At 48.3% G+C, this 24,784-nt stretch overlaps 8 protein-coding genes across 9 annotated transcripts; 3 read left to right on the top strand and 5 right to left on the bottom strand.

The window, feature by feature from the left end:
• Positions 1-475: 475 nt before the first annotated feature.
• Positions 476-1,977, top strand: BDBG_03973 (homoserine O-acetyltransferase; the record flags this gene model as incomplete). Its single annotated transcript, XM_002625868.1, has 6 exons — positions 476-626; positions 733-1,228; positions 1,308-1,417; positions 1,485-1,632; positions 1,727-1,806; positions 1,883-1,977. The coding sequence occupies 6 exons, from the start codon at positions 476-478 to the stop codon at positions 1,975-1,977; spliced, it is 1,080 nt and encodes a 359-aa protein (XP_002625914.1).
• Positions 1,978-2,171: 194 nt separating this feature from the next.
• On the top strand, positions 2,172-4,583 carry BDBG_03972 (branched-chain amino acid aminotransferase). Its single transcript, XM_002625867.2, has 3 exons — positions 2,172-2,833; positions 2,933-2,965; positions 3,050-4,583. Exons 1-3 carry the CDS (start codon positions 2,794-2,796, stop codon positions 4,114-4,116), a joined length of 1,140 nt encoding a protein of 379 aa, XP_002625913.1. The 5' UTR covers positions 2,172-2,793; the 3' UTR covers positions 4,117-4,583.
• On the bottom strand, positions 4,317-9,398 carry BDBG_03971 (uncharacterized protein). The gene is made up of 4 exons (XM_002625866.2): positions 8,741-9,398; positions 8,180-8,646; positions 7,974-8,096; positions 4,317-7,899 (listed from the first exon to the last, which is right to left on the bottom strand). The coding sequence occupies exons 1-4, from the start codon at positions 8,938-8,940 to the stop codon at positions 5,096-5,098; spliced, it is 3,594 nt and encodes a 1,197-aa protein (XP_002625912.1). The 5' UTR covers positions 8,941-9,398; the 3' UTR covers positions 4,317-5,095.
• A 19-nt stretch (positions 9,399-9,417) lies between these two features.
• BDBG_03970 (IRE protein kinase) lies at positions 9,418-14,045 on the bottom strand. The gene is made up of 2 exons (XM_002625865.2): positions 10,488-14,045; positions 9,418-10,407 (listed from the first exon to the last, which is right to left on the bottom strand). The coding sequence occupies exons 1-2, from the start codon at positions 13,514-13,516 to the stop codon at positions 9,951-9,953; spliced, it is 3,486 nt and encodes a 1,161-aa protein (XP_002625911.1). The 5' UTR covers positions 13,517-14,045; the 3' UTR covers positions 9,418-9,950.
• A 334-nt stretch (positions 14,046-14,379) lies between these two features.
• On the bottom strand, positions 14,380-17,290 carry BDBG_03969 (T-complex protein 1 subunit beta). Its single transcript, XM_031721483.1, has 4 exons — positions 16,890-17,290; positions 16,663-16,820; positions 15,227-16,601; positions 14,380-15,137 (listed from the first exon to the last, which is right to left on the bottom strand). Exons 1-4 carry the CDS (start codon positions 16,890-16,892, stop codon positions 15,078-15,080), a joined length of 1,596 nt encoding a protein of 531 aa, XP_031578052.1. The 5' UTR covers positions 16,893-17,290; the 3' UTR covers positions 14,380-15,077.
• On the top strand, positions 17,099-21,035 carry BDBG_03968 (peptidylprolyl isomerase). The gene is made up of 3 exons (XM_002625863.2): positions 17,099-17,290; positions 17,354-17,728; positions 17,794-21,035. Exons 1-3 carry the CDS (start codon positions 17,194-17,196, stop codon positions 19,224-19,226), a joined length of 1,905 nt encoding a protein of 634 aa, XP_002625909.2. The 5' UTR covers positions 17,099-17,193; the 3' UTR covers positions 19,227-21,035.
• Positions 17,300-21,230, bottom strand: BDBG_03967 (uncharacterized protein). Its single transcript, XM_031721482.1, has 2 exons — positions 20,325-21,230; positions 17,300-20,199 (listed from the first exon to the last, which is right to left on the bottom strand). Exons 1-2 carry the CDS (start codon positions 20,789-20,791, stop codon positions 19,803-19,805), a joined length of 864 nt encoding a protein of 287 aa, XP_031578051.1. The 5' UTR covers positions 20,792-21,230; the 3' UTR covers positions 17,300-19,802.
• A 700-nt stretch (positions 21,231-21,930) lies between these two features.
• On the bottom strand, positions 21,931-24,765 carry BDBG_16925. 2 transcript variants are annotated; one of them, XM_031724776.1, is made up of 3 exons: positions 24,523-24,765; positions 22,990-23,948; positions 22,071-22,882 (listed from the first exon to the last, which is right to left on the bottom strand). In XM_031724776.1, exons 1-2 carry the CDS (start codon positions 24,541-24,543, stop codon positions 23,640-23,642), a joined length of 330 nt encoding a protein of 109 aa, XP_031578049.1. In that variant the 5' UTR covers positions 24,544-24,765; the 3' UTR covers positions 22,071-22,882; positions 22,990-23,639. The 2 variants fall into 2 exon arrangements, with proteins under 2 accessions (XP_031578050.1, XP_031578049.1); XM_031724777.1 differs by lacking the exon at positions 24,523-24,765 and having other exon boundaries at positions 21,931-22,882; positions 22,986-24,383.
• Positions 24,766-24,784: the final 19 nt, after the last annotated feature.

The following is a 24,784-nucleotide window of genomic DNA, read 5'->3' as shown; positions in this document are numbered from 1 at the left end:
TATAGTGCTGTATAGTGCTGTATTTCGATGTGCCTCTGCTGTCTTTCATACATGCAACGGATGAAAAATGGCTGGAGTTAGTTAACTACCGGGGCCTTGGATAGAGCAATATTGGTGGATATTAACTAACTTACTGATAGTTAAATATTTCCATAGCCTGGATCGAAGAAAAGCTTAACAATAAGAATTAATCAATAGTGTTAAACACCGGACCGAGGAGCATTTTTGTCAATGCGATTCCGCAAGGTTCAACGGGTATCCAGGGATCTCTATCAAATCCATCTGTATGTAACTAATACTTCAGATATTACTCTGCTTAACTTACCTATTTCAACCCCGCGCCAACTCCACCACCGAGGCGCCATACAGACATCGTGACTTGACCTCAGAATAGGCGCTACAGTATTTGCATCATCATTTCGTCAACATAAACACATAGCACTGTATTAGCACTGCAATAACAGAGAAGGCAGTAATGGCTTCAGCGCAGAACGATTTCGAAACGTTCGCTCTCGGCGACTGGAAGCTTCAGAGCGGCGAGGTTATCCCCAATGCCCATATCGCTTTCAAGGCGCTGGGCGATCCAAGTCTCCCCGCAGTTGTCTACCCGACGTGGTTTTCTGGCCGTACGTTTGTTCTATAAAATAAGTTACCCCACAGCAATGAAAATCATATAAGCATATCCGCATATGCTAACAGCATGTATTCTTATCATTTTCCCATGCAAATTAGTTATCTCCGATAACCTCTGGCTGGTTGGAGAGGACAAGGAACTCAGCCCGAAGAAATACTTCATCATCGTCCCCGCGTTGTTCGGGAACGGCCAATCCACGTCGCCCTCCAATTCCCCTGCCATCAAGGAGTTCCCTCGTGTCTCCTTCTACGACAATGTGAGGGCCCAGCATGAGCTGGTTACCAAGCATTTTAACATTACCCATCTACGCGCCGTCCTGGGCTGGTCGATGGGTGCGGCCCAGGCATACCAGTGGGCAACCCAATATCCAGACTTTATGGATTTGATCGTTCCGTTCTGTGGCTCTGCGAAGACCTCGTTGCACAACCAGGCTTTTCTTGAAGGCATCAAGAGCACCTTGTTAGCGACCAAGGGCTATCGGTCTGCCGGGGTAGGAGAGGTTGGAGCTGCGGTTGCCAACGATTCAATCCGGTCGTGGACTTGGGAGGAGAGAGAGGTTGCGCTGAGAGGGTTTGGTCGAGGGTATTCTGGTTGGTAAGTGAGAAGGAAATCGGAAATACCGTCTTGAGTTGCAACGGATGACTGATTTTTTTTCTCTTTACCCAATACAAAGGGGAATGAGCCAGACATTTTACCGGCAGAGGCTGCATGAATCCATCCTCGGATTCAAAGATCTTGAGGACTTTATGGTGAATTTCTGGGAAGCTTTCTTCCTAACTAAAGGTCCTCCACCACTGTAAATAAGTGGTAACAGCTGGTGTCAAAGAAGACCGAGTTGACCATTCTATAGAGCCGGAGAATCTGCTCGTCATGTTACAGACCTGGCAAAATGGCGACATCTCCAAGCAGGAACGGTACAACGGTAACTTTGAAGCTGCTCTGAAAGCGATCAAAGCCAAGGCACTGGTTCTGCCTAGTAAAACCGACCTCTACTTCCCGTAAGTACTTATAGGTGGCACCCCAATTCCGCACATCGTCTCCTTTCGAGGCCAGCGGCTACTGACTACATCGATGGACATTAATGCGGGACAGGCCTGAGGATTCGGAGTACGAAGTCGCAAACTTGCAACCTGGAATTGGCGAGCTGGATGTCTTCCCATCCATATGGGGACGTAAGTCATCATCATCACCCAAGGCCCAAAATATCGGATGTGCAATGCAATATGCAGGCTGACCATATAAATTCAGACTGGGCCGGCGCACCGCCAGGTAACAAAGAGGACATGATGTGGCTGAATGACAAACTGGTGCAATTTTTCAAGGCGGTTCCCAGTGGTAAATAGGTGATCTATTATGGCCGGTATCTCTGGAATATCCTGGGCTCACAATTCTGTTTCTTGCCTTGTCTTTTACAATTCTTCCATTGTCACAACCGAATTTGTTAACTTCAGTGAGTAGCCTAAATCACATGACTTGGTGATGCCCTAATGAATTTCTTTTCTTTTTCTTCTTTTCTTTTTTTATCTTTTTCTCTCAAAAAAAAGGCAAACGTCTTGTTGATGCGCAAGATCGTTTCAAGAATCCAATCATTGTCTGCCTTTCGGTCACTAGGTTATAGTTAGTCCGGCTAATCTGTAGAGGTGAACAGAATGCGTATGCAGCATACGCAGCAGTTACACACTAACCTAACTACTCTGCGGCGTTCATATTCCAAAAAGCCTGAGATGAAACGGGATGGAGAAGTCCAAAGCGTTGCAAGGACAGCTGTTTGGGAGCGAGAGGAACGCAAATCAGACAATACATATCCAAACGCATCCGTATTTATATGCATCTCCCTACAGGATAGAGCAGGAGAACCACAGTTCAATCCTTACCTTTCATTGTTCAAGCAGCTTAAACCCGCAGAAGACAGACCGATCTCGGATGATATAACTAAACTAAGCTTTACGAATGCCCCGAACTCTCTCCACTTCCTCCACCGCCCCGCCTTTTGGCGGCGGAATAATAAATACCTACTCTCACCCGCCCATTCTAGGTATCCTCTTCCTTATAGTATTTCTTCAATTCGTTGAGACATTTTACTCGGCAGTTGGTTAGTTTGTTAGTAGTTAATCTGCTATCTATCTACCTATTTATATAAAAATTCCTTGTACTGTACCATGACCTCTGCCTTTCCTCCGCCACCAGTCGACTCGATCGGTATGTTGTGATACTCTCTCCAAATGCGATTCGCATTCTAGCAGACAATGGTTTGGAAGGGGATCTACCGCGGCTAACAGAGCGAACCCAATTGTCCAGACTGGAATAACGTCGGCTTCAAAGTCCGCGAAGGTATGACTGACTCACTGACCCACCCCATTGATGCGTCGCATATAAACAACCGAGAACCCCCTCTAATAGCCCGTCTCCCAACAGTCAACGGTCATGTCGAATCGCACTTCTCCCACTCCTCCAGCCCGCAATGGAGCCCCCCGCGCTTCGTCGCATCCCCCTTCCTCCCAATCCACGGCATGGCCCCAGGCCTAAACTACGGCCAACAAGCCTACGAAGGCATGAAAGCCTTCCGCCACGCACCCTCCTCCTCCTCCCCCTCCGCCCACGGGCGCATAACCATCTTCCGCCCCCAGAAAAACGCCGTGCGCATGCAGCACTCCGCCGAATTCATCTCCATCCCTCCAGTGCCCAAGGAGCACTTCATCGAATGCGTCCGCCTCGCCGTCGCGGCCAATGCTGAATTCGTACCCCCGCACTCCACGGGCGCAGCGATGTATATCCGGCCCCTCATCTTCGGCTCCTCCGCCCAGCTCGGCCTCTCCCCGCCGGACGAATACACATTTGTCGTCTTCGTTATGCCCACGGGCGTCTACCACGGCGTGCATGCCGTCGACGCGCTGATCCTCGAGGACTTTGACCGCTCTGCACCCGACGGGACGGGCTCCGCCAAGGTCGGTGGCAACTATGCGCCCGTCCTGCGGCATAGTGACCGAGCACGTGCGGAGGGGTACGGCATCACGCTACACTTGGACAGCAAGACGCGCACGGAGATCGATGAGTTCTCGACCTCTGCGTTCATCGGCGTGCGGAGGGATAAAGGGACGGGCACCATCACGCTGGTGTTGCCGGATAGCAAGAACGTGATTGATTCGGTGACGGCGTCGTCTGTGTGTGAGATTGGGGCGAAGATGTTTGGCTACAAGGTCGAGCGTCGGCGGGTTGGGTATGAGGAGCTTGTGGAGTTCGACGAGGTCATGGCGGCGGGGACGGCGGCGGCGCTTGTGCCGATTAAGAGCATTACGATGAAGTCGAAGAATGATAAGTTCACTTTCAATTCTGGCGAGGGCGATGAGGGTGGCGAGATCTGTAGGAAATTGCTGAAGACGCTCAAGGGGATCCAAACCGGGGATATTTTGGATGACTTTGGCTGGCTGGTTGATATCGAGCCTGTGCCTCAGGGATGGATGGAGGAGGCCATAGGGAAATAAATTACGATGCTAATTTCCCTTAGTTTCACGGTAATTTCGGCCTTGGTGGTTGTGTTTCGTCTGGGTGGAGTGACAAAACAACACGAATTTGAGATTTTGGTACCTTTTAATTTAATTACCAGTTAGAGAAAAGTGGGAGTACGAAATACTATTTTTACATGCCGGGCTTACCAATGATGAACGAGAAATGAAAACCCAACTTTCGAATAACTAACAGCTTAAGCCGGATGTATTTTTTGGAACCATGTGCCGCGATCTGGTTTTGCAATTTTGCATGAAGTTATTTACCTCCCTACCTACATATATTCTTCAAATGAACTAACTAGCTAATTCAATAGCTATCAAATCAACTTGACGTAGAACAACTATCATACACAAACCACATAGAAAGAGAAAGGGAGTAGTAGAACAAACGAAATCGCCTACGTAGGTCTTCCTATGCAGGCTCCAGAATTGGGAGACGCAAACGCTTTCAAAGGCCCAATCAAACAAAAGGGCTCAACAATCCTGTTGCACCGCCCTCATTCCCATTTCACCGATTGGGACACACCCCCCGGGTATCACTTCCCTTCACGCCCAACATCTAAAAGCATTCTTCAAACCCGGGTAGCGGATATGCTCCCATGGACAGGAATAGGGGGATTGAGCGTCACGGAAAAAACAGGTAAGGAGGGGGATATTGAAGACAAAGAGGAAATGGAAGACGGGAAAAACATACAGAAATCAGTCGCTTCAAATTACAAGAGTTCGCTTGCTACCATACTATCCGCAGTTTTGCTCCCTCTTAACACCAATCACAAAAAGCAAATAATCAGATAATCAAATAGATAATTCACAAAAGTCCCGATCTACTAGGAGACGAAAAAAAGCAGAAACCGAAATTCCTGCCTGGCGGCCAGGGACAACACCGTTTAACTGGCATTTGGGGTAAAAATTCGCAAATGGAAATAGAAGAAAGGAGAAACCTCCATAGCAAAAATTACCGAAGCCCAGCCCTGCGGAGGAGGACATTCAGACCGCGGAACCCGTTACTACCACCACCATACTCGCCCTGCGCACCGTCACCATTCTCAGACGCAGACATGTTCTTCGCACTACCCTCATCCTCACTCCCCTTCTGGCGCTCTAAAAGCGTTTTCAACGTGTCGCGTGGAGCACCACGGACTCCGCCATTCATAGGTATTCTGGACGTTCTCGGGCTGCTAGCACCACCAGTACCGGTACTACCAGGTGCAGGCTGGGAGAATGACGTTGGCGCACCGAATCCGGTGGCAGCCCCTTTGGGAGTAGTAGTGGTGGTGTGGGTATTTTCTGGTTCTTCCGATAACCACTGAGCACCATTGTTCGGCCAGGTTTTGTTGATACTGCGGAACGGCGTGACCAGGGACCTCCGCGCTGAGCCTCCGGGAGGAGGCAAGGAGGGCCGATTGCCTATATTGGCGTTCGCTGGGGTGAGGTTGGAGTCGGATTCTGAGTCGGTGTCAGAATCGGAGCTGCTGGAGTCTGATGATGACATGGGATCTCTGGCGGGAGATTTTCCGTTGCGCTGTTCTGGTTCCTCCGAGCGTTCTTGCCCCGGGGAATTCGTATTCATGTTATTCGGCTCTCGCTCTCGCTCAGGCTCTACGGAATGGGGTCTGTAGTCCGACCGGACGCGCTTAGTGTTGTCGGGCGATTTGACAGTGCCCGATTCTGGTCGTTTTCGTTTCAGCCCGTTTCCAACCTTAGAGGTTTTTGCCTCTTCCACATTCTTTCCTGGGATTCCATTGCCCATTCCTCCTGGTGATGGGCTGATAGCCACAACAAAGTTACCTGTGGAAGGAGTCTCAAGTGAAGGGGAGACTAGGGAATCCCCGGGAGCAGGAGTATCTGATAGCTGTTTGGCGTGGGGCTTCTCGCCTTGAGACTCTTCCTCCGAGGTACCATCAAGCCCAGTTTGGTGCTTCAACTTCTTTCTAGTCCCCTTTGGTGTCCCCATCACATCCGTGTGGTTCTTGCTTCTTTTCATACTTTCGTCTTCTCTCCTATGGTTATTCTCAAGATGACCATCCCCTGAGCTACTTGCCGCATGGTGATCCTCTTCAGGATGATCCTGAAGATTTTCCTTGGCCTTGTTCAACTTCCGCTCGTACTTGGTAATTTTAAATCCAATCTTCTTCGAGTTGGCATCGTACAACTTCTCCGTAAAATGCTTAACTTCTTCCAAGAGCGCGCAATAGCCTTGGCTCTTTCCTTGGAGCCTTGCTTCATCGATTCTCTTTTGAAGCTTAGCATCCGTACGCTGCCATTCAACCCACTCCACTGTTGTTCCGGGTGGATACATGGTGTTGCCGATTTTCACCGATGAGGCCGAAGAGGGAGTGGGCTGCGAGTCAACTTTTGGATCGTCGACGAATGAAACAGAACGTCGGCTAGATACAGTTCTGGGCGTAGATTTTTGAACTGAACGCAGTGCCGACATCACAGGCGTACGCGGATCGCCCGTGCTGCTTTTCTCGGATTCTAGACGGGAACCCCGACGCTCCGTTTGACTTTGGCTTGCTGGACGCGGGCGGGGAAACGCTGGCGTGGTGGACACACCACTCCTGGTGTTTCCCCTGGCATCAGGAGCAACAACTGGCTGGCTCGTCGAAGGAGTTCTTGAGAGTTTCGGCGGTGGTGACGTAATTCCCAGTTCGAGCTCCTGTGCACCGCGAGGGCGACTGGGAGAGCTGTGAGATGGTTTCTCGGGAATGTTATCTGGATCCGTTGTCAATTCAAGGATGCCAAGGCTGTTATGAGTCTGTGAGTAGGGCGCGCTGCCACTACCTGGAGTTTGGCGTCTCTCAACCGGCGAAGAGGTCGGCTTTTGTGTAGGCTTCTGGGGGGTCGCGATTTGAGTATTTTTCTGCGCCCTTGAAGAAGACGCTCCGGAATCATCCGGGATATTGCTATCTGAGACATCGGAGTAAATAGGATTGCTATCTTCAGCATCCACATGTGATAACTGGTAGGCATTGGACCTTTGAGTTGAACCTCTTTTTGCGGAGTTCGTGCCATTTGCGCCAGTCGATGCATTGCGATCTCCTTCATCGTTATTTCCGCCATCGATTACATTTCCTCTAGGTTGGGAGGTGTCCCCCTGCTGACCACCACTGCTCCTCTCCGTGTGTTGTTTGGGCCGATCGACAATTTCAATATCTGAATCGGCGATTACGACAGAGATGCTCTTCTTTGCAGGTGCTTTCGTAGTACCGGTCGAACCTGGGGTGGAAGTTTTCGCATTCCCAGGAGGCGCAATCGCGGGCTTAAGTGCCATGGATATTCTTCCGGGGCCGCGAATATTTGACTTCCTAGTCCCACGTCGAATACCTGATTGATTTTCGGTGGTTACATTATCATCCCTTGGGCTCTGGGCCTGATTAGTCCGCTTATCCTCACCTACATCGCTATCAACGATGATCGCGTTGTTCGCTCTATCTCCAGGGGACGCAAGTAGAGTTTCCATATTGTTTTTTATTGTGAATTCATCAGTTCGACTTATATTCTTTCGTTGTCGTTTGGTAGACTGAGGCTTCTGAGGTGTTTTGAACTTCTCCTGGCTAGTGGAGGGAATGGCATAGATGTCCACAGCTTCTGCTTCTCTCTTATGGGATGTTGTAGCATTCAAGTTGCTGTGTGTCGAAGACGTGGAACGAAGTTTGTGGCTGGGAAATGAGGACTGCGGCGCCGCCGAAACTCGTGGTGGGGGCATGCTGGCGCTCAGCAATTCCTGTCGCTCTATCCCTCGCATTGCCGCTTCATCTGGTAAGGGAGACAATGTAAGTTAACACCTATGACAACCGTAAGGGATATCTGAATGATAGTGTAGGACTTACCCTTAGCATTTGTATATTTCAATGCATCGTGAATAGTACCGCCATAACCTATATCTTCTTCCTGGGTAGTCATAACGGATCGACTAAGGTCTTTCGGCATGGTGCATTCATAGTTGCGTGAGTCTACATGTAAAAACATAGAGAGTTAGCGGGTACTGTGGTACAGGATATGACAGTGTTCAAAAGAAAAGAAAATGTAAATATACCCAGGCTTTTGCCAGCAGAAGAAGCGAAGATTCTGGGTTTCTGCGAGTCTTCCACCAAAATAGGCGACGCATGGGTATGGTTATCATATCCGCTGGATCTTTCTTCACCAATCTCGCTGGACTGGGGTACATAGTCAGACTCTGGAACCTGCGCAGCATGCGAGGGGCCAGCGACAGGCCCCCCTCTGAATCCAGTATGTATGGGACGATCTTCGTGACGTAGCTGATCCAAAAATAACGGCGGAGCGGGACGAGCGTAATTGCTCGCTATAGCACCCCAATCCTGGACCACAGACCCATATCGCTCCGGGCGCCCAGGCTGTTGGATGACCCGTACTGCCCCTCTCTGATCTAGGCCGTCGGCAAGAGCTTTCCCGTTGTCCACAAACACATCTGCCACTGTCAATGCTGCATCCAGGGTGTCCTCCGGGTGCTTGTCATCTACGAGCTTCTTTATTTCGAGCGGTCTAAGTGGGGGATCAAGTCATGGAGGACTGTTAGCCGAAACCCAGTACTCTCCTCCTCGACTACCCAATCTGCAGTGAAGAAATATCAACTCACCCAGCGTCAGGCTGTAATGTCATCCATTTCTCCCGTATCATATGAGCCAAATTCCCCAGCATCACCCGTTCCGGCTGGTGTACCGGTAGGAGAAAGTTGATGGATTTGCGGCCCTCATTTTCCCCAGCCTGATTTGGCGTAGATGGCCGACCAAGCTGCTCCCGGGGGTAAACTTTGACAGTCAAACGGAGAAGCACCATTGTCGCAGTGCGAGGCGGGGTGCGGCCTCGCTCCTCACCCCGTTGGTGTGTCTGGTAATAATTTCCTTGCTGGAGGGATGGGAGTTTCGCGCAGAGAGGGGAGTATCCCAGATTGGGTTGTTGTTGGCTCAATGGCCGCCAGACAAGGAGGTTTACGAAGCCAACAAAGGCTCAGCGAAAGAGAAAAAGCGTTCCTAACACACGAATATTGAATATGATGATGGAGGACGCTGGCTATGGGGCATGCGATCGGACAGCAAAGGGATCCTCGCAGGGATTAACGGCGAGAGCTCTCAAGCTGCTTAGCGTGGAAGAGGGGGAAGGAGAAAAAGCGAGAAGAGAACACCTGAGACGTGAAGGGCGACGAGGACAATTGCTATCTCAAGGTTGTAAATGAAACGGAAGAAGTGGATTGGGGAGAAAAGAGGGGCAATGCTGCGTTGTGTTGTTGTTGTACTGTAGTTAATTGTGTTGTCTCATTAGGTCAACTTTAGAGTGCGCGCTGTGAACATCGCGCGATCTTTGCCCTGGCAATTTGCTCACCCAACACCCACGCGTACGGTAGTTAAATGACTGCTGTCTGAGCACCAGGCCATTGCAACCACCAAAAGCCATTAACATCTCTGAGTGAAAAGTAGTTCATTTTAAGCCTGGGATAATTATTGAGTAATTCTACAAGCTATGCTTCCTGTATTGTGGGGAATTACACTCTAGGGAAGGCCTACAACTGTCTTTTTACCTCAGTTTGTGAATGGAGGAGTAAAAAAAAGGGGGGGGAAGTACCACGTATTTCCAATTCTAATAACACAATGTAAAAAAAAGCCTCCATCATGTCTCATATCCTACAATAAATTTCCGTTGACGAAACAATGAAAAATGAATATTCTATCAATACTTATCGTCTAGATTTCATAATAATCGTATCATTTGCTGAGAACAATCCATCCTGTTTTAAATAAAAGAAAATTAAAAAATTAAAAAAATAATAAAAAAAAAACTCTCTTACTTCTTCACACAGGCGGTGTGAAGTAGCGCTTGAACCTCTCCACCTTTGTTAGACCCAGCTGCATAACCACCCAGTGGCAATTAATCAGCAGGCTGGGGAACCGCACAGCCCAGAATTGAAGATAGCCCACCGGTAGCCCTCCAATATGAGCCTTAAGATGTTCCGGCATATCGTTGTAATGATTACGTTTGTTCCGAAGAGCGCGCAGAAGGTCAAGCATCTTCGACCCTGTGTACTTCCGCTGTTTGCCAAGGCTGTCTTTAAAGTCCTTTGGCAATAGTTTGAGGAAATCCATTTCCAAGCCCATGACATCCGGAGCGACGGATTCAAGACAGAGAAGATCTGCGGATGGAGGGTCGCGTGGTTCGAACTCGAAATGGTCTGATACATCACAGAGGAAGCTAAGGCGATCCGCGGGCGGCCAGAAGAAAGGATGCAGCATTACGGTGGTAGCATCAGGGCTAAGGAAGCATTCATTAGTCACTTTCGATCAATTCCTCTGAGGTTGGGGAGTTGGCTATATATGAATTGAAGAACCTACCGACGCCGTGGATCCAGAGACAACATTTGCCGGATCAAATCATCAGCTTCGAACGCGTAGTCTCCGAGTTTCTGCAATTCATCCAAGTTATGATATCCTTTGACGATATTCGCCTCGCGCATGAATTTGCCGTCCTTGTCAAATGGATGACCCCCACGAGTTAACACGTAGTAAAATACACATCCCAGAGAGAATATATCAATGGCACGTGTTGCCCTTCGGTTTGTTTGGGGATCAACGACTGCAGGTTCCGAGGAGTCGGCGCTCTGATTGTCCCAGGTTGAAATGTTTGGAACGGTTTGGTCGTCGTCAACAAGAAGTTCAGGAGCGCGCCAACCAGACGTCCCAGCAGCGTGTGCAGTAGTAGCTCTGAAAGAACTTTGATTATCTTCCAGCTTTTTACACAATCCAAAATCGGAGATCAGCAACCGAAGAGAAGTCGAACCCGTTCGGGGCTTGGGTGCGGCCACGAGGATATTTTGGGGTTTTAGATCGCGATGGACAATTTTTAGTGAATGGAGATATCGGACTCCAGCGGTGATTTGCCACAAAACATCGGGTACGTCGAGCCCTCCGTTGACAAGAGTGGGATAATCAAATGGCTTTTCTACCACTTCCTGTAACGAAGCGGGACAGAGTTCCAGTCCAATGTATAGAAAGCCAGCGGTTTGCTCTCGACAGAAGTATCTAATGACGTTCTTATGGTCATCACTTTCCTGCAGTAAACCAACCTCGTGAGATGCAATATCGTAGAATTCCACCAACATCCTTTTGACTGCCACATCACGACCATCAAACGAGCCTTTGTAGACCACGGTGCCATGACTACCATGGCCCAGAACTGTATCTGTATGAACCTTTAGTTGGCCGATTCTAATTGACCCATCCATTTCCATCAGCTCTGCTGAAATAGTTCGCGAAAGTTGCCTCTCGAGCCCTGGCCGCCTCACGATCTCAGTGTGGTCATTTTCGGATGGGGGCTCCGTGGATGTCCTACCATCTGCGTCTTCATCCTGTTTCTGGTTCCGACTCTTCTTGCCACGTTTATGCGCCACACCACCCCGCTTTCCACGGCGAGCCTTTTTCTTCGCTTTCTCCGGCGTTTGAAGCAGGGTTAGCTCTTCAACGTCGTCGTCCTCATTATTATTTTGAACAGGTTCCTGGATCCTGACTCTAGGTGTTGAATTATTATCCTCGATTGGATGTTGTGACGTCGGTCGACGCGTATTATCACCACCCTGGTCGAGGGTTGGGACGGTGATATCTACAGTAACGCCAGGTTCAAGTGCATGATCCACGTCATGGGAAGACGGCACCTTATTCACAACAAAACCCGGAGGAATTCGCGGCGTTGAGGTGATTATCGGTGTAGAAGGAGCCGTGGGCAGAGTCTTCCCATTGATAGAAATGACATTTTTAAGATCAAGTTTCTGTTTCGCAAGCTCCTGTAAATTGTTTGAGTTGAAGTAAAGAAATGTCCCAAAAGTGAGGAGTATTAGGGTAACAATGACATCAACGACATTGTCCCACCCTTTTTGAATAAGATGGCCAGGTCTAATGGTAGGTAGGGGAGGTGCTTTGGGTGGAACTCTCGCAATATCTCGGGGGGTATCATTCGACAAGTCGGCTGGGGGCCCAGAGATACTAGGAATAGTTCGTTGATATTTGCCTGACGGCTCATTGAGAGAGTGGACACCAACCAACGCAGCCCTTTGTTGTGCAAGGCTGTGGCTCATCAAAGGTTTCTCGCTGATGAGGTAGTCCTTTTCGTAGCATTCCGCTTGTCTGGCACGTCCTGTGACAAGAGGATACGTGGCCTCCGACATGGCATACCAGCCACCATTCTCCGTGCAGTTTATGAAAACACGGGACTCTCGATCTTCAGGCGTATTAGCGCCAAAGCTGTCATCTGGAGGAATAAGTGGTTGGGCAAGGAGAACAAGGGACGTGTCTGGCAAGTCAGGGCGAGCAGGGCGGGCCACATCAAAAACCCGCGCAACAGGAGAAGTAAATCGTTGGGTGTAACGACGTCCGTCCACCTTTGAATGGTCGAATCCGAAGACGACACCGTCATGCATGCTGTAGATGTGTCGTTTGTCCATTGTTCGGAAATATTGGCTTTGGAGGTCAATATCCCGATTGTTCGGGCCCCATTCAGAATATTTGATAGTGCAAATGGGATTTCCAGTTTCTGTATTTTGAATGGTCACCATGTACTCGAGCCGGCCAAGGGTGAGCGTGCCATTCTTTGTTTCACATTCCTCATCATCGAGAACCTCTAGATCATTGACACGACGGCAACTCTGCTCTGCTGCGGTGGTGGAACCTCGAGAACTGAAGACACGAATAATGGCGCCGGTGCGAGCATCTACGGTATAGAGGGTTGTTTCCTTTCTAGCGGTATAGGTAACGGGAGGGTCGATCCCGGAATATGGAGTCTCGTCAACCAAAGCTTTCACGGTCAAACCCAACTTCTGGAGACCTCCATTGGGGGCCTGATTGTATATATAAAGCTCTCCATCCCGGCTGGGTTCTACAATCCAAATAAAATCATCCTCCGGTTGCGCATCGGCAAATCCAGACCGGTTGGACTGGTGGTAGATTGTTTCCACCATTGGACTGCTTGGAACCTCGAGGGCCCATCGTGGGGCCCCTGTCTTTCGATCCCTCGCGTGGATGGTTCCATCGACGGTCGCCAAGAGGACAAAGTCCTCAACCTCCCAATCCTGCAAGGATCGCGCTTGGAGCTGCGGAACCGGACCAGCATTTGAGCTGGCCTGGGCAGGAGGTGCTCGAACGGCGGGGCTGGTGGCCGCCAGAGCAACAGTTGCTACGGCGCTCGCATCGTTGGAGTTTGCGAGTGAGTGTGATTGAGCGTGTGGTTGGACGTAGGTGTCTCGGAAATGAGGATGTAACGGTTCGACATCGTGGGCAAGAGGCTGCTGCTGCTGAGCGGCCAAGAGCGGGAGAAGGAGGAGGGCAACGCTGGTCGGAAGAGGAGAGCGGGCACCAGGCAGCCGCCAAACCATGGTGGAGGCCTACAGTGGTGGTAAGAGCAGGTCAGAACGTTCTCTGACTGATTGAGGCCGCAGACGATCCGCCAGGCCCGTAGGTGACATTAGAAAGTGGATTCAACCTCCCGCTCCAGGAGAGAGGAGGGCGAGTCGGGTGGTTACAAGAGTGGCTCTAGAGAGATAGAGAGAGGGAGAAGGGGAGAGAGCGAGAGGGGGGGGAAAGAAAGGAGATTAATGAGAGGAAAAGGGAGAGACGGAGACGACCAGAAGATGGAAACGGATGAAACTGAATGAAGATGGAACAAGTTTGCTTCTGGTCGAGCGGAAGTTGGGGAGGAAATTGGCTGGGCGGGACGCTGTTGTGGACGAGTATTACTCAGCAACCCCAGACAACAACCACGACATGGCTGCAACCTTGGTTCGGGGCAAAGGACAGTAGCTGCACTGTTAGTTAATATTGGTATTTCCACTACGAAGCATTTAACCAGATAGCTGAGGGTACAGGAGATTGGATCCACTGTGTACAGATTTCCCAACCAGTCCGTACAGAGTCTATGTAATGAATAATGTACAGTACAAGGAAGCCAGCAAGTTGTCGCATTGTTGACTGCCAAGAACTTGGAACTTGGAAATACTTGGCGCGGCCTATGTTTCACCGCCTTGAAAAATATCCAATAGCTGGCCTGATGGCCCGCGGCAGAAAAACAATCTCGGTCAACCGCTTACACTATCCTATCTGGTCTTTACTTCTCTTTGTTTAACATCTGCAAGAACAATCCATTGATGGGATTGCTGGCCTAGCCATTATTTCATTGTCTCCTTGTTCTGACTGCACCCTCAGTGTATTCACAACCAGCGTCCAGGCTACCAGATATTCTATTCTTTGGAGTTATAGGGATGTTATGCAACTCTTCTACGAAATATATTGGGCAATTCTGTATCTCAAGCTGCAGCTGAGTTTAGCGCTTGAGATGTTTCACATTTAATTGGGCAGCTCAGACCATATTTCGAGGCAAGCGCAAGGCTAAAAAGGAGCTCAATTTCCTATATGTTGAAAACTAGGCGGGAGTTGGGACACCATCGTTGGAATCTACCACCATGGTGTGGATAATATTGAGTTAGGCAGAGTACAGGCGTAGCAAAATTGAACAATCCAACATATATATATATATACCCGTAATCCCATTATAAGGTAGCGTTCCGTCAGACGGCGTCAGTATCTACTGGCAGCAGTATATATGAACTCATGTTGTTGAATAGACCAGTTTGTAAACTGATATTGTGTTGCGACCTGAATCAGCCGTTAAGTACCATCCAATGTCAATTTCCAGATATGGGTACGCCGCGCACGGGTGTTCACAGGCATTATTTCTCTAGCTACCATAATTATGAGGTAGCTCTCCAATTGTCTCAGGGTCGAGGTTCATCATATTAACTATTTCTCTATTTAAGGGAGTAACGTGACATGCTTTTTGATGGTTTTCTTTTTTTTTTTTTTTGTTAGGTTGGAAATGATGGTGGCCAGGCCTTCTCGTTTCGCTTCTAACTGGGGACAGGGTCTTAAACATTTCGCCATTTACATGCGTTCTCGCTTTCGTGGAGCACTACGGATGATGTTGTCTACCCGGAGCAACAGCTGTACAATGTGTATTGATGTTAGCTCATACGCAGATATGGGGAAAACGGAAGACGAAAGAATGACAAAGAGATTGCTTAGACACATACCTCTGCAGCCTCAGATGCTGACGACACAACTGCTCGTTTCAATTTGTAGCTCTCCACCACACCTAATTCCCGCATGTCTGCAATTCCACCGCCAGGGGTCAAAAGATCCAAGCCTGAGCTTGTCATACCATTATTGATGGCTTGCCTCAACCTCGTGATAAGGTCGCTCGAATCCAGGCCAGCATTGCTTGCAAGGATGGTTGGGAGTTGTTTGAGAGCTTGGGCGAACGCATCGACAGCAATTTGCTTTTTCCCAGTAGTGTTTTGCGCAGTTTGTTCGACTGCCTTTGCCATCACCATCTCAGCAGATCCGCCACCTAGAGTCACCTTTGGTTCACGAACTGTCTGAGAAAGTACGGCAAGAGCATCGTGTAGAGACCGTTCAGCTTCATCAAGTAACTGCTCCGTAGCTCCTCGGAGGACGATAGTACAGGCTTGGCCGTCCGCAACACCGGAGAATTTAATCAAGGTATCCTCGCCGATGATAACTTCCTCGATAACATCGCACCGGCCCAGCTTCACCTGCTCTGGATGGTCAAATGTTGATGTGATCTCCCCTCCCGTCACTAGCGCGAGACGCTCAATGCCATCAAAATCGGCGTGCTCAATAGAAACAATGCCAGCATCGGTAAAAAGTTGCTCGGGCCAGTTGTATATGAGTTGACGGTTCACGAAGCAGTTGATTCCATGGGATTTAATCTTCTCTACCTTCGCCCGCATCTTCTCGCGTTCTGCCTTCTCCAATTCTGCCAATTTCCCTGTTGAGTCCACCTTGACCCGGGCACCAAAAATTTTGATTTTATCAGTGTCCATAGCGGTATTGGCGACCAAGATTTTCGCATTTTCAAGTCTCTTAGGTTGGTTCACACCAATCTTTTTGTCCAAAATGAATCCCTCGTCGAGGTACGAGTCGCTCAGCTTGCCACCAGCCTTCTTGATAATTTGTATATGACTTAGATCGGTAGACCCCTTGAGCCTGAGGACTGCATCGCAGGCTAAACTTGCGAACTGATCCCGGTCTTGACTAAGAACTTTCGAGCTGAGGGTTGTGCGAGCAATGGCGTACAAGTCCTTTCGGAAAGCAACAGGGTCTTTACTGTTGTCCACAGCTGTTTTCTCTAGGGCTTCGAGTGCCGCACGACTCGCAATCCTGTACCCTTCGATGATTGTCTGAGGGTGTATTCTCCGTTCCACGAGCTTTTCCGCCTCCCTTAGAAGCTCCGCAGCGAGCACGGTGACAGAAGTGGTTCCATCTCCAACTTCATCATCCTGCACTTTTGAAATATTAACCAGCACCTTCGCAGCAGCATTGTCGAGAGCTATAGCTTTGAGGATTGTAGCCCCGTCGTTTGTAACCATGATCTCGCCAGTCGAACTGTTCGATTGTTTTTGTTATTGTCGTGCCCCGCGCTAGAGTTGGACGGTAGATAACATACGCTGATTGCAGAATTTTATCCATTCCCTTTGGCCCCAGAGTACTCTTCACAAGATCGCCCACCGCGATCGCACCCACAAATGCGGACAAACGAGCATTTTCGCCTTTCTCCTCCGTAACATCTTCGGCAAAAATCTGCGTTGGATTATTGAATGACGCCTGGCAAAGGTTAGAATGGAAACAAAAGAGCAGGTATAGATCAAGGAATACGACAGTAACAAAACATACCATGATGAAAAGGCAGAATCGCAACTTAGATCACGACAATATAGGTTGCTGCGTTCAAAAGTGTTGCCAGGACTGCCGCAACAAGCAAATAATCCATGGACGAATGCTCGAGGTTGTTCTTTGTAACTTAATTGTACTGCGGAATTCTTAGTCAGGGTGGTCCGAGCTGTTGGCGCGCGCTTGAGCCTTTTCGAGCACATTGGACAAACCTCCATCCCAAGCAGCACGGTACGCCGCAGCAGCCTCGATCCACGCGCCTCTGGCTTATTGGTTATACTAGCCTTGTAAACCTCTTGTTCCTCTGATGCGGATCCCGACAATGGCTGAGCGAGAGGAAGAAAACAAAAGCACAACCTCCAACAAGCGGCCTCATTCCCAGCTGGAGGACGCTCGAATGAATGGTTTGTTTCCTCCGATATGAAATATAGAACGAGAAAAATGTAGCTGACAATGGCGCATAACAGATGAATCCTCGTCATCAGAAGACGATTTTGGCCCTGCTTTACCTTCCGCCATACCCAAAAAGAAGCGACGAAAGCTACCCTACGAAAAGGTCTATGTAAATGCTCTCCCAGTTTCAGCCCGATATTCAAAATCCTTAATGCACAAGGACCAACTCTCCTTCGTTACCTTAACTCCTCATACCGACTTCCTTATTACGAGCTCTATTGATGGGGTGGTTAAATTTTGGAAGAAAATGCCTGTTGGTGTAGAGTTTGTGAAGGAATTCCGAGCCCATATTGGAGAGTTGAAGGGGGCGAGTGTGAGCCTAGATGGGAGGAGCTTCGCAACAGTTGGAGTAGATAAAACGGTTAAAATATTCGATGTGATTACGTTCGGTAGGAGCTTCATTCCCTCCCTACCATTGGACATGCTGGAAAGTTTCGGCACTAACAAGCTGTAGATCTCCTGGCTGTAATAACATTGGATTATGTCCCGAGGTGTGTATGTTGGGTACATAAACGAGGCGCATCGTTGCCTCTGTTGGCTGTGAGCTGCGATTCTAGTAGCGGCATTATGATTTACGACGGACGAGGAGAAAACCCTCAGCCCATCCACACGTTAACATCAATCCATCGGTTCCCGGTTGTCGCCATGGCCTTTAATGATGCATATGACTGTGTGATTTCTGCAGATGAAACCGGCATGGTCGAATACTGGCGACCACACACTTCATACGAAAAGCCAGACAATGTGTTTGAACTGAAATCTTCCACCAATCTCTTCGTTTTCAAAAAATCCAAGTCGGTTCCATCTTCCATTACGATATCCCCATCAGGTCACCAATTCGCGACTTTCTCCTTTCCTGACAGGCAGGTCAGAGTATTTGACTTCCCAACTGGCAAATTATACCGCTCCTATGATGAATCTATTACGACACTCACCGAAATGCAGCAGGCTGGAACGGCACTCTATAAGCTCGAGGAAATCGAGTTTGGGCGGCGGATAGCAATTGAGAAGGGACTTGAGAACCCCGCTACTGCGCCGAAGATTAATGTGATCTTTGACGAGTCGGGCCACTTTGTGATGTACGGCTCTATTATGGGGATAAAATGCATCAACACATTCACAAATCGCGTTGTGAGAGTCTTTGGTAAAGATGAACCATTTCGTGCTCTCAACCTTGCTATCTATCAAGGGCAACCGCAGAAAAAAGGGGTGGTAACAGTTTCGATGGCCGCCAGTGCAAATCCTTTACTCCAAGAAGCGGAAGAACGGGATCCTATGCTCGCCAGTACCGGCTTTGCTAAGGTCCGTTTCTATCTCTTCACAAATGAAACGGAAGTTTCCAAGTCCAGTCGAGATGTACAAAATGAGAAGCCCGTTGGGACGCGTGAAGATACTGCCGCTACCGCAGCCAAACCAGCAGAAACAGGCACAGCTGCAGTGCTTCATACCACTCTAGGCGATATCCACCTTAGGCTTTTCCCTTCCGCAGCTCCCAAAACCGTGGAGAACTTCGTCACCCACGCACGCAATGGTTACTACAACAATACTATATTCCACCGGGTGATTCGCAAATTCATGATCCAAGCTGGTGACCCGCTTGGCGACGGTACAGGGGGTGAGTCGATTTGGGGCGGCGAGTTTGAAGACGAGTTCTCGACACTTCGTCACGACAAGCCGTACACGCTCTCGATGGCGAATGCCGGCCCGAATACAAATGGAAGTCAATTTTTTATCACAACCGAGAAGACACCATGGCTCGATGGGAAACATACGATATTTGGGCGGGCGGTTAAGGGGCTTGACGTGGTACATAAGATTGAAAACGTCAAGACGTACAAAGAAAAACCAGAGGAGGAGGTGAAGATAGTCAGCATAACCATTACATAAAAATTCTTCAGTAATAAATAGTTCTGCGAACTCTGATCTTGCAATGCAGCCTTCTGCACGAGCAAGCTCTCTCTCTCCTCTTGAATGCTCAATCTGACCAATAGAAACGGGATTCGCGGATATTAGATATTCAGGTGTTCTAGATATACCTAGGCATAACTATGCGGGATATGTATGTATTCCATGCCTGCATGCGTGTCTCCAAACACCCAATTGTTTGCGTGGGGGGGAGGTAATAAAAAGGGTTGATGTGGCGGCCATAATTGTCAAGCAATGAGCACGGCCAAACCAACCAATTAAGCTATGATAAACTCCGGATTGGAGCGGACAAAATTGTTAAAGACAGGTTATTCCAACAGTAATCATATCGACGTGGGACTCCTTTTGATAAACTCATTTCGATGCCCGCGCGATTAACTCTCCATCTGAGAAGAAAAAAGTTCGCCGGTTTCACCTATCTTCTTGTTGTGAGTTGATCTTCGCAACATCAGGCTGTCTGTCCCCTGGACCCAACTATGCGTTAAAAACCCATGTCTTTCTTTTCAACTTGAGGCTTATGTAGCAGGCACTGCAATGTCATAGCTGTTCCTTTGAAGGAGATTGTCCTCGCATATTCCTACTCCTCGGATGTGCACGGGTGAATTGCCCAGGCTCTATCCCTCTATGTGTTCCGGCGGAAGAGACATCGTTTTCAAGACCCTTGGTGGGTGGATGTGCAAGATGTTGCTGTGGACCCCATGTATCGTCTCCCAGAGCTGCTGCGACTAAGTTTCTGGAGGTTGGTTGACGGCCGCTATAGTTGCTCCGGCCGCCATCTCCATCAGCCACAGCGGATTGGGCTGGAGTGAAAGGCGCTTGGTAAGCCCGCTTACGCTTATGACGACGTTTTAAATAAACCAAGAGGAGAGTAAGAGCGGTAAATCCGATGGCTAATACAATTATCATTACTACCCACCGCCAGTGGGTGGAGAACCTATCGGAGTTTAGTGGACGAGATTTATATTGTTCGACACCTTTCTATTGTTGTTGGACGCATCTTTGACAAAAGTGAAAGAAAGGTCGAGGAATGGGAAACGAGAATGCGAACAATCGACATACCAACTTGGCGGGGCTTCATAATGCACTTTTGAAGATGTTTCGGTCCCAGGATCCGGTCCCGCATTGGACGACGTCGTGGTGGATGTGGCGAGTGTTGTGGTTGTTTGGGTCACTTCGGGGTTGCCTGTTGCACAGAGTCCTGCATACCACTGTTGCAGTGTATTTAGCTCCGCCGGCGGACATACGGCGTCGCAGACTCCATTGGGAGAGCTATGGAGGGCCTGTAGGAGGCTGGATTGGCAAAAGCACGACCTATAGGTGGCTTGATCTGTTACCGGCGCTGCTGGAGGGACGCAGTTCGCCTGTGCCTCCTGGAGCAGCGGACACCCAACAGCGCACTCAGGAAATGTCGCCGAGCCGGTAGTTGGTACAAGAGATTGACATACAACCGACGTAAAAACGACAGCGGAGAGAAAGAGGAACCTGGTCATAACGGGCGTGTTTCGATGCCATAAAATAATACACATGGATAATAGTAGGAGGGAAATAAGTCGGCTTCCCTCATTATAGGGCTTCCGTGATCTTCTGAGAACTGTTAGGGTGGCCGTTTCCGCGCATTACCGGTGTAGTTCCCGTGGAGGAAGCTAGGTTCGAGGCACACACATTCCTGAGTGAAGAGGCATGGTCATGGTTAGAGGCGAGCACATTGAGCTGATGGACAATATCCGGGTTCGGGAGAGATGACGATGTTTTTTGTTCGATAACCACTGGCTTCGAAAATTCAAAATTGACTTTTGAATGGAAAAAGTTGATTTAAGCAGTCTCAACTTCTAGCGCAACTCCAGATCTGAGGTTTGACAGCTCTATTCTGTAGTTGGTTAATATTACAACTCCTGAAGCCCCGGACATTAAAATTCACAGGGTCTCTTTTTGCATATGTTATTCGTATTAATTATTGATTCAACCGAGGTACATTCCATGTATTATTATTATTATTAACGTGATCAACCACTCAACGCCCGCTTACACCCAACACCCGCCATTTCATCACTATGATGAAATATTTTCAATGATATCTCAACAACACAATTAGATTTTAAGGTGATATATTATATGATGAAAATATATATAGAAAATTACACATAAAAATATACAGCTAATTCTGTAGATGTTTATTTAACTTAATAACTTACTCAGAATGTGAAATCTTTGATAAAGACAGATTCAGTGAGTAAGCAGTTATTAAATCAGTAGAGAATGTAGCCCCGCCACAAAAGAAGACTTTACTAATTTTATTAGTAATTAATTTAATACTGAAATTATTCTTAAATCTGATAATAAAGTAAGTATTTATATAATTTACACTGAATTAATTATCAACTGATTTTCAATCAATTGTTAATTATTTGAATATATAGATTGAGTTTATTTTTATTATTATAATCAATTAATAATTAATTCAGAATCAATTTAAAATCAATTTAAAATCAATTTAAAATCAATTGTTAAATATTTTTATCTTGATATATTTCAAAATTCTGTAAAATATCTCTTTATATTCTATATGAATTTGTCTGTTCATTTAATTAATTATGAATCTGTGATTGATGGGTTGAGTGGATGAATAAGTGGATTGAAAGATTGAAAGCTAATTACCAACTGATTATTACTGTATTGTGTGAGGTCGGGGTCATGATTATGTAACGAGGTCAGGTGGCGCACTTAGCGAGGTCAAGTTTTCTGTATACACTCCCGGGTTGATCGGCCCTTCTACCAGCAGTGCGCTGGTGGTGACTGAGCTCTTTTGCCCCAGTAGCCTACAATATAACTTCCCACTAGCTAGCAACCGTTTCAATCAAGCAAGCTTTACACCTTCCACACATTCTTGATGAAAAATTATGTTGCGGTGAGGTGCACCAACTACAGGAGCAGTGGGGCTAGCGAAGGCACGTGTAGACCGAATGGTCTGACATCTTTTCACTCCAATTTTTCTTCTTTTTCTCTTCACTAGATCCTTCAACTGTGGAAGGGCGAAGAAAAATATCTTTCCGCATTAGACATCATACCATAAGCGCCTCTGTTGAGATCGTCTTATTCAGCCATGGACTAAGTTCAGGATGGCGAGAAGGAGAGATCTCGTATTTTACAGTCCATCGCACTGGGTGACGACGCGTCTACTGATGCCCTGGTCGACGCGCGCCATGATCACTTTTCGCTTTTGTGCTTCCCATGTTTCTGACCGGGTTCCGTCTTGGATACAAGGAAGAAGTAACCGCATTGGGCATCCACGAAATTAACGATTTGAGTGAGAGAGGGTGCGCCGTGGATAAGCGGAGGTGGCTTTGATTGAGACTCGCAACGAATATAGTTATTTATACGCAGTACCTTTAGCGTAGATGATATTTCCAGGGGATAGCGCCATGCCCGTCATCTCCTACGGAGATCTCGTGGGGTTGGCAGGTAACGTGGCAATAATGCTCCAGGGGTCAGGGATCCCAACAGGATATTCACGGCCATCTTTGACGAATCCAGAATTGGGCTCAAGTATTGCATCGGGTGTTCTTTTGAGGTTTCATGCCATGACATTTGGGTAGCTTGTCTGGGGAGTGATACGAGAACTGGTGGATATCAGCCGAACGTTGAATGCGGGGCGGGAGAGCTACTTTCCAGAAAAATATTTGAAGAAAAGGGAGTACGAGAAAACCACAAAGACAGACATACACACAGTAGTTCAAAGCAAATTTCGCCTCGATCTCAAAGGTTGAGCTCTGAGAGAAGTATCGATGTTGGGACCTGCAATGGAGGGGTCCTTCTGCCGCCTTGCCTCGGATCTTATCAACAGACGGCAAGGTTGCGTAAAATCGCTCTCACAGTTTTAATTTCCGGCGTCGATTTCGTGCAGCATCGCAGACAAGGGGGCTGAATCGTTTATCTTCCGGTTGGAGCATGTCCTTCAGCATGTGAGGCTTGAGTGGCGTCGAGGTGGATGATTGTTGATTTTTGATTTTTGATCTTGGGGCGCTTCAATTATTCTCTTCTGCTTCCCCGCACATAACTAGAAGATGATGGCCTTCTCCATATTTTTACAAGGATGTGTGGAAGTGTGATTCCGCAAAAATCCTTGACAGTTCACAGCTCACCATTCTTGGACATCAAACCACTCGTCTATAATAATCCCCATTCCGCAGCCGAATGGAACGGTCCTTGGCTGCTTCGAGCTTCGAGCTAAGAAACTGTGCCAGACCAAAGATTCTGGGGCAGGACTCAGGAGTGGAACTCTGGGGAAATTGGTTCAAAATTAATGCCAATCATTTGGCCATTGCCACCAAGCGAAAAGGATCTACAAAAGTAATGAAAAAAATTTCTGCGAGAGGGTTAAGCGGAGTTTCGCGCTAGTTGAACCAAGACAAACTGCTGCGGCGTATCCGAGCCATATCTGAATCCTGCTGGCGAAGTTGCGCCTATGCATCCGGACCGCCCGACTTCCAAAAAAAATATGATTTTGGCCGAATTGCTCTTCCGTCTTTTCCTGGACGTTGTCTGGGGTAGTTCGGATTCCATCAGCTCCCCTTCCAAGTTAAGGCTGCGCCAAGCCATCCGTCGCTCCGTGCCGGTTTGGAAGAAGCTTCTATGTAACCCAAGCCTTTCAGCGTTGGCTGGGCGGAAAACGGGCAGCGGCACTAGCTTCATTAAGAGTAAGCCCCGAGATCCTCAAGTCTGCGATTCACATGTAAATTATTGCGCTTTTCGTTCGCTGGACTCCCCCCTCCAGCCCTTTCTTCCTTCCCATTTGGAGCAGTGCGAACATTGCAAGATAAGCGAAATGGCTGATTAAATCTATTCGCTCGGTTGTATAGTTACGCAGCGTAAGGTAAACTTATGAGAAGTCGTCGACTGGCGATGGCTCCTGCCACGCGATTGTTGTGGCGAGAGACAGAAGAAATCTGACAGACAGCGGACATCGGACACAGCCAATCCAATGTCTTTCAAGTTTCAACGACCATACCACAAGCATGAGCTGAAAGCCGCAAGGGGTCAGAAGGAATTCGGCCCATGGCACCATGCAGGGGTTAGATCCATCCCCAATATGACAAGCACGTTGCGACATTTTTTTTCAGCGCCAGTATAGTATGCATTATAACATTGTTGGGTGGCATTTATAACATTTTGAAAAATCTCAGCTTTTCTCTCCCCCCTGACAATCCGTGGCGATATACCAGTCATATCAGGGGGACGGCCGCGAGTGGCATGTGCTTACCACAGTTTGTTTGTCCGCCATGATAGCCCATTGTTGCCTTGCCGGCTATTCGCCTGGAAGCTGGTGACCGACCTGTACTACATGTATGCACCGAGAAAGCGAGATGTTTTGTCTTGCACGCCCCCGCCAGGAGGACTGTCTGGTAGGTTAGCGCCAACCTCCCGCGCTGGCTGTTTTCTATCCCTTGGTAAAACGGTTGTTGCGGGTTTTTCCTAGAAGTCGGGAGCCGTGTCCCTAGCCCCGTTAATTATTGATTCCATCG

The sequence above is a fragment of the Blastomyces gilchristii genome, assembly GCF_000003855.2.
Source record: "Blastomyces gilchristii SLH14081 genomic scaffold supercont1.6, whole genome shotgun sequence".
NCBI classification, from domain to species: domain Eukaryota; kingdom Fungi; phylum Ascomycota; class Eurotiomycetes; order Onygenales; family Ajellomycetaceae; genus Blastomyces; species Blastomyces gilchristii.
This window is presented reverse-complemented; position numbering and strand designations above follow the sequence as displayed.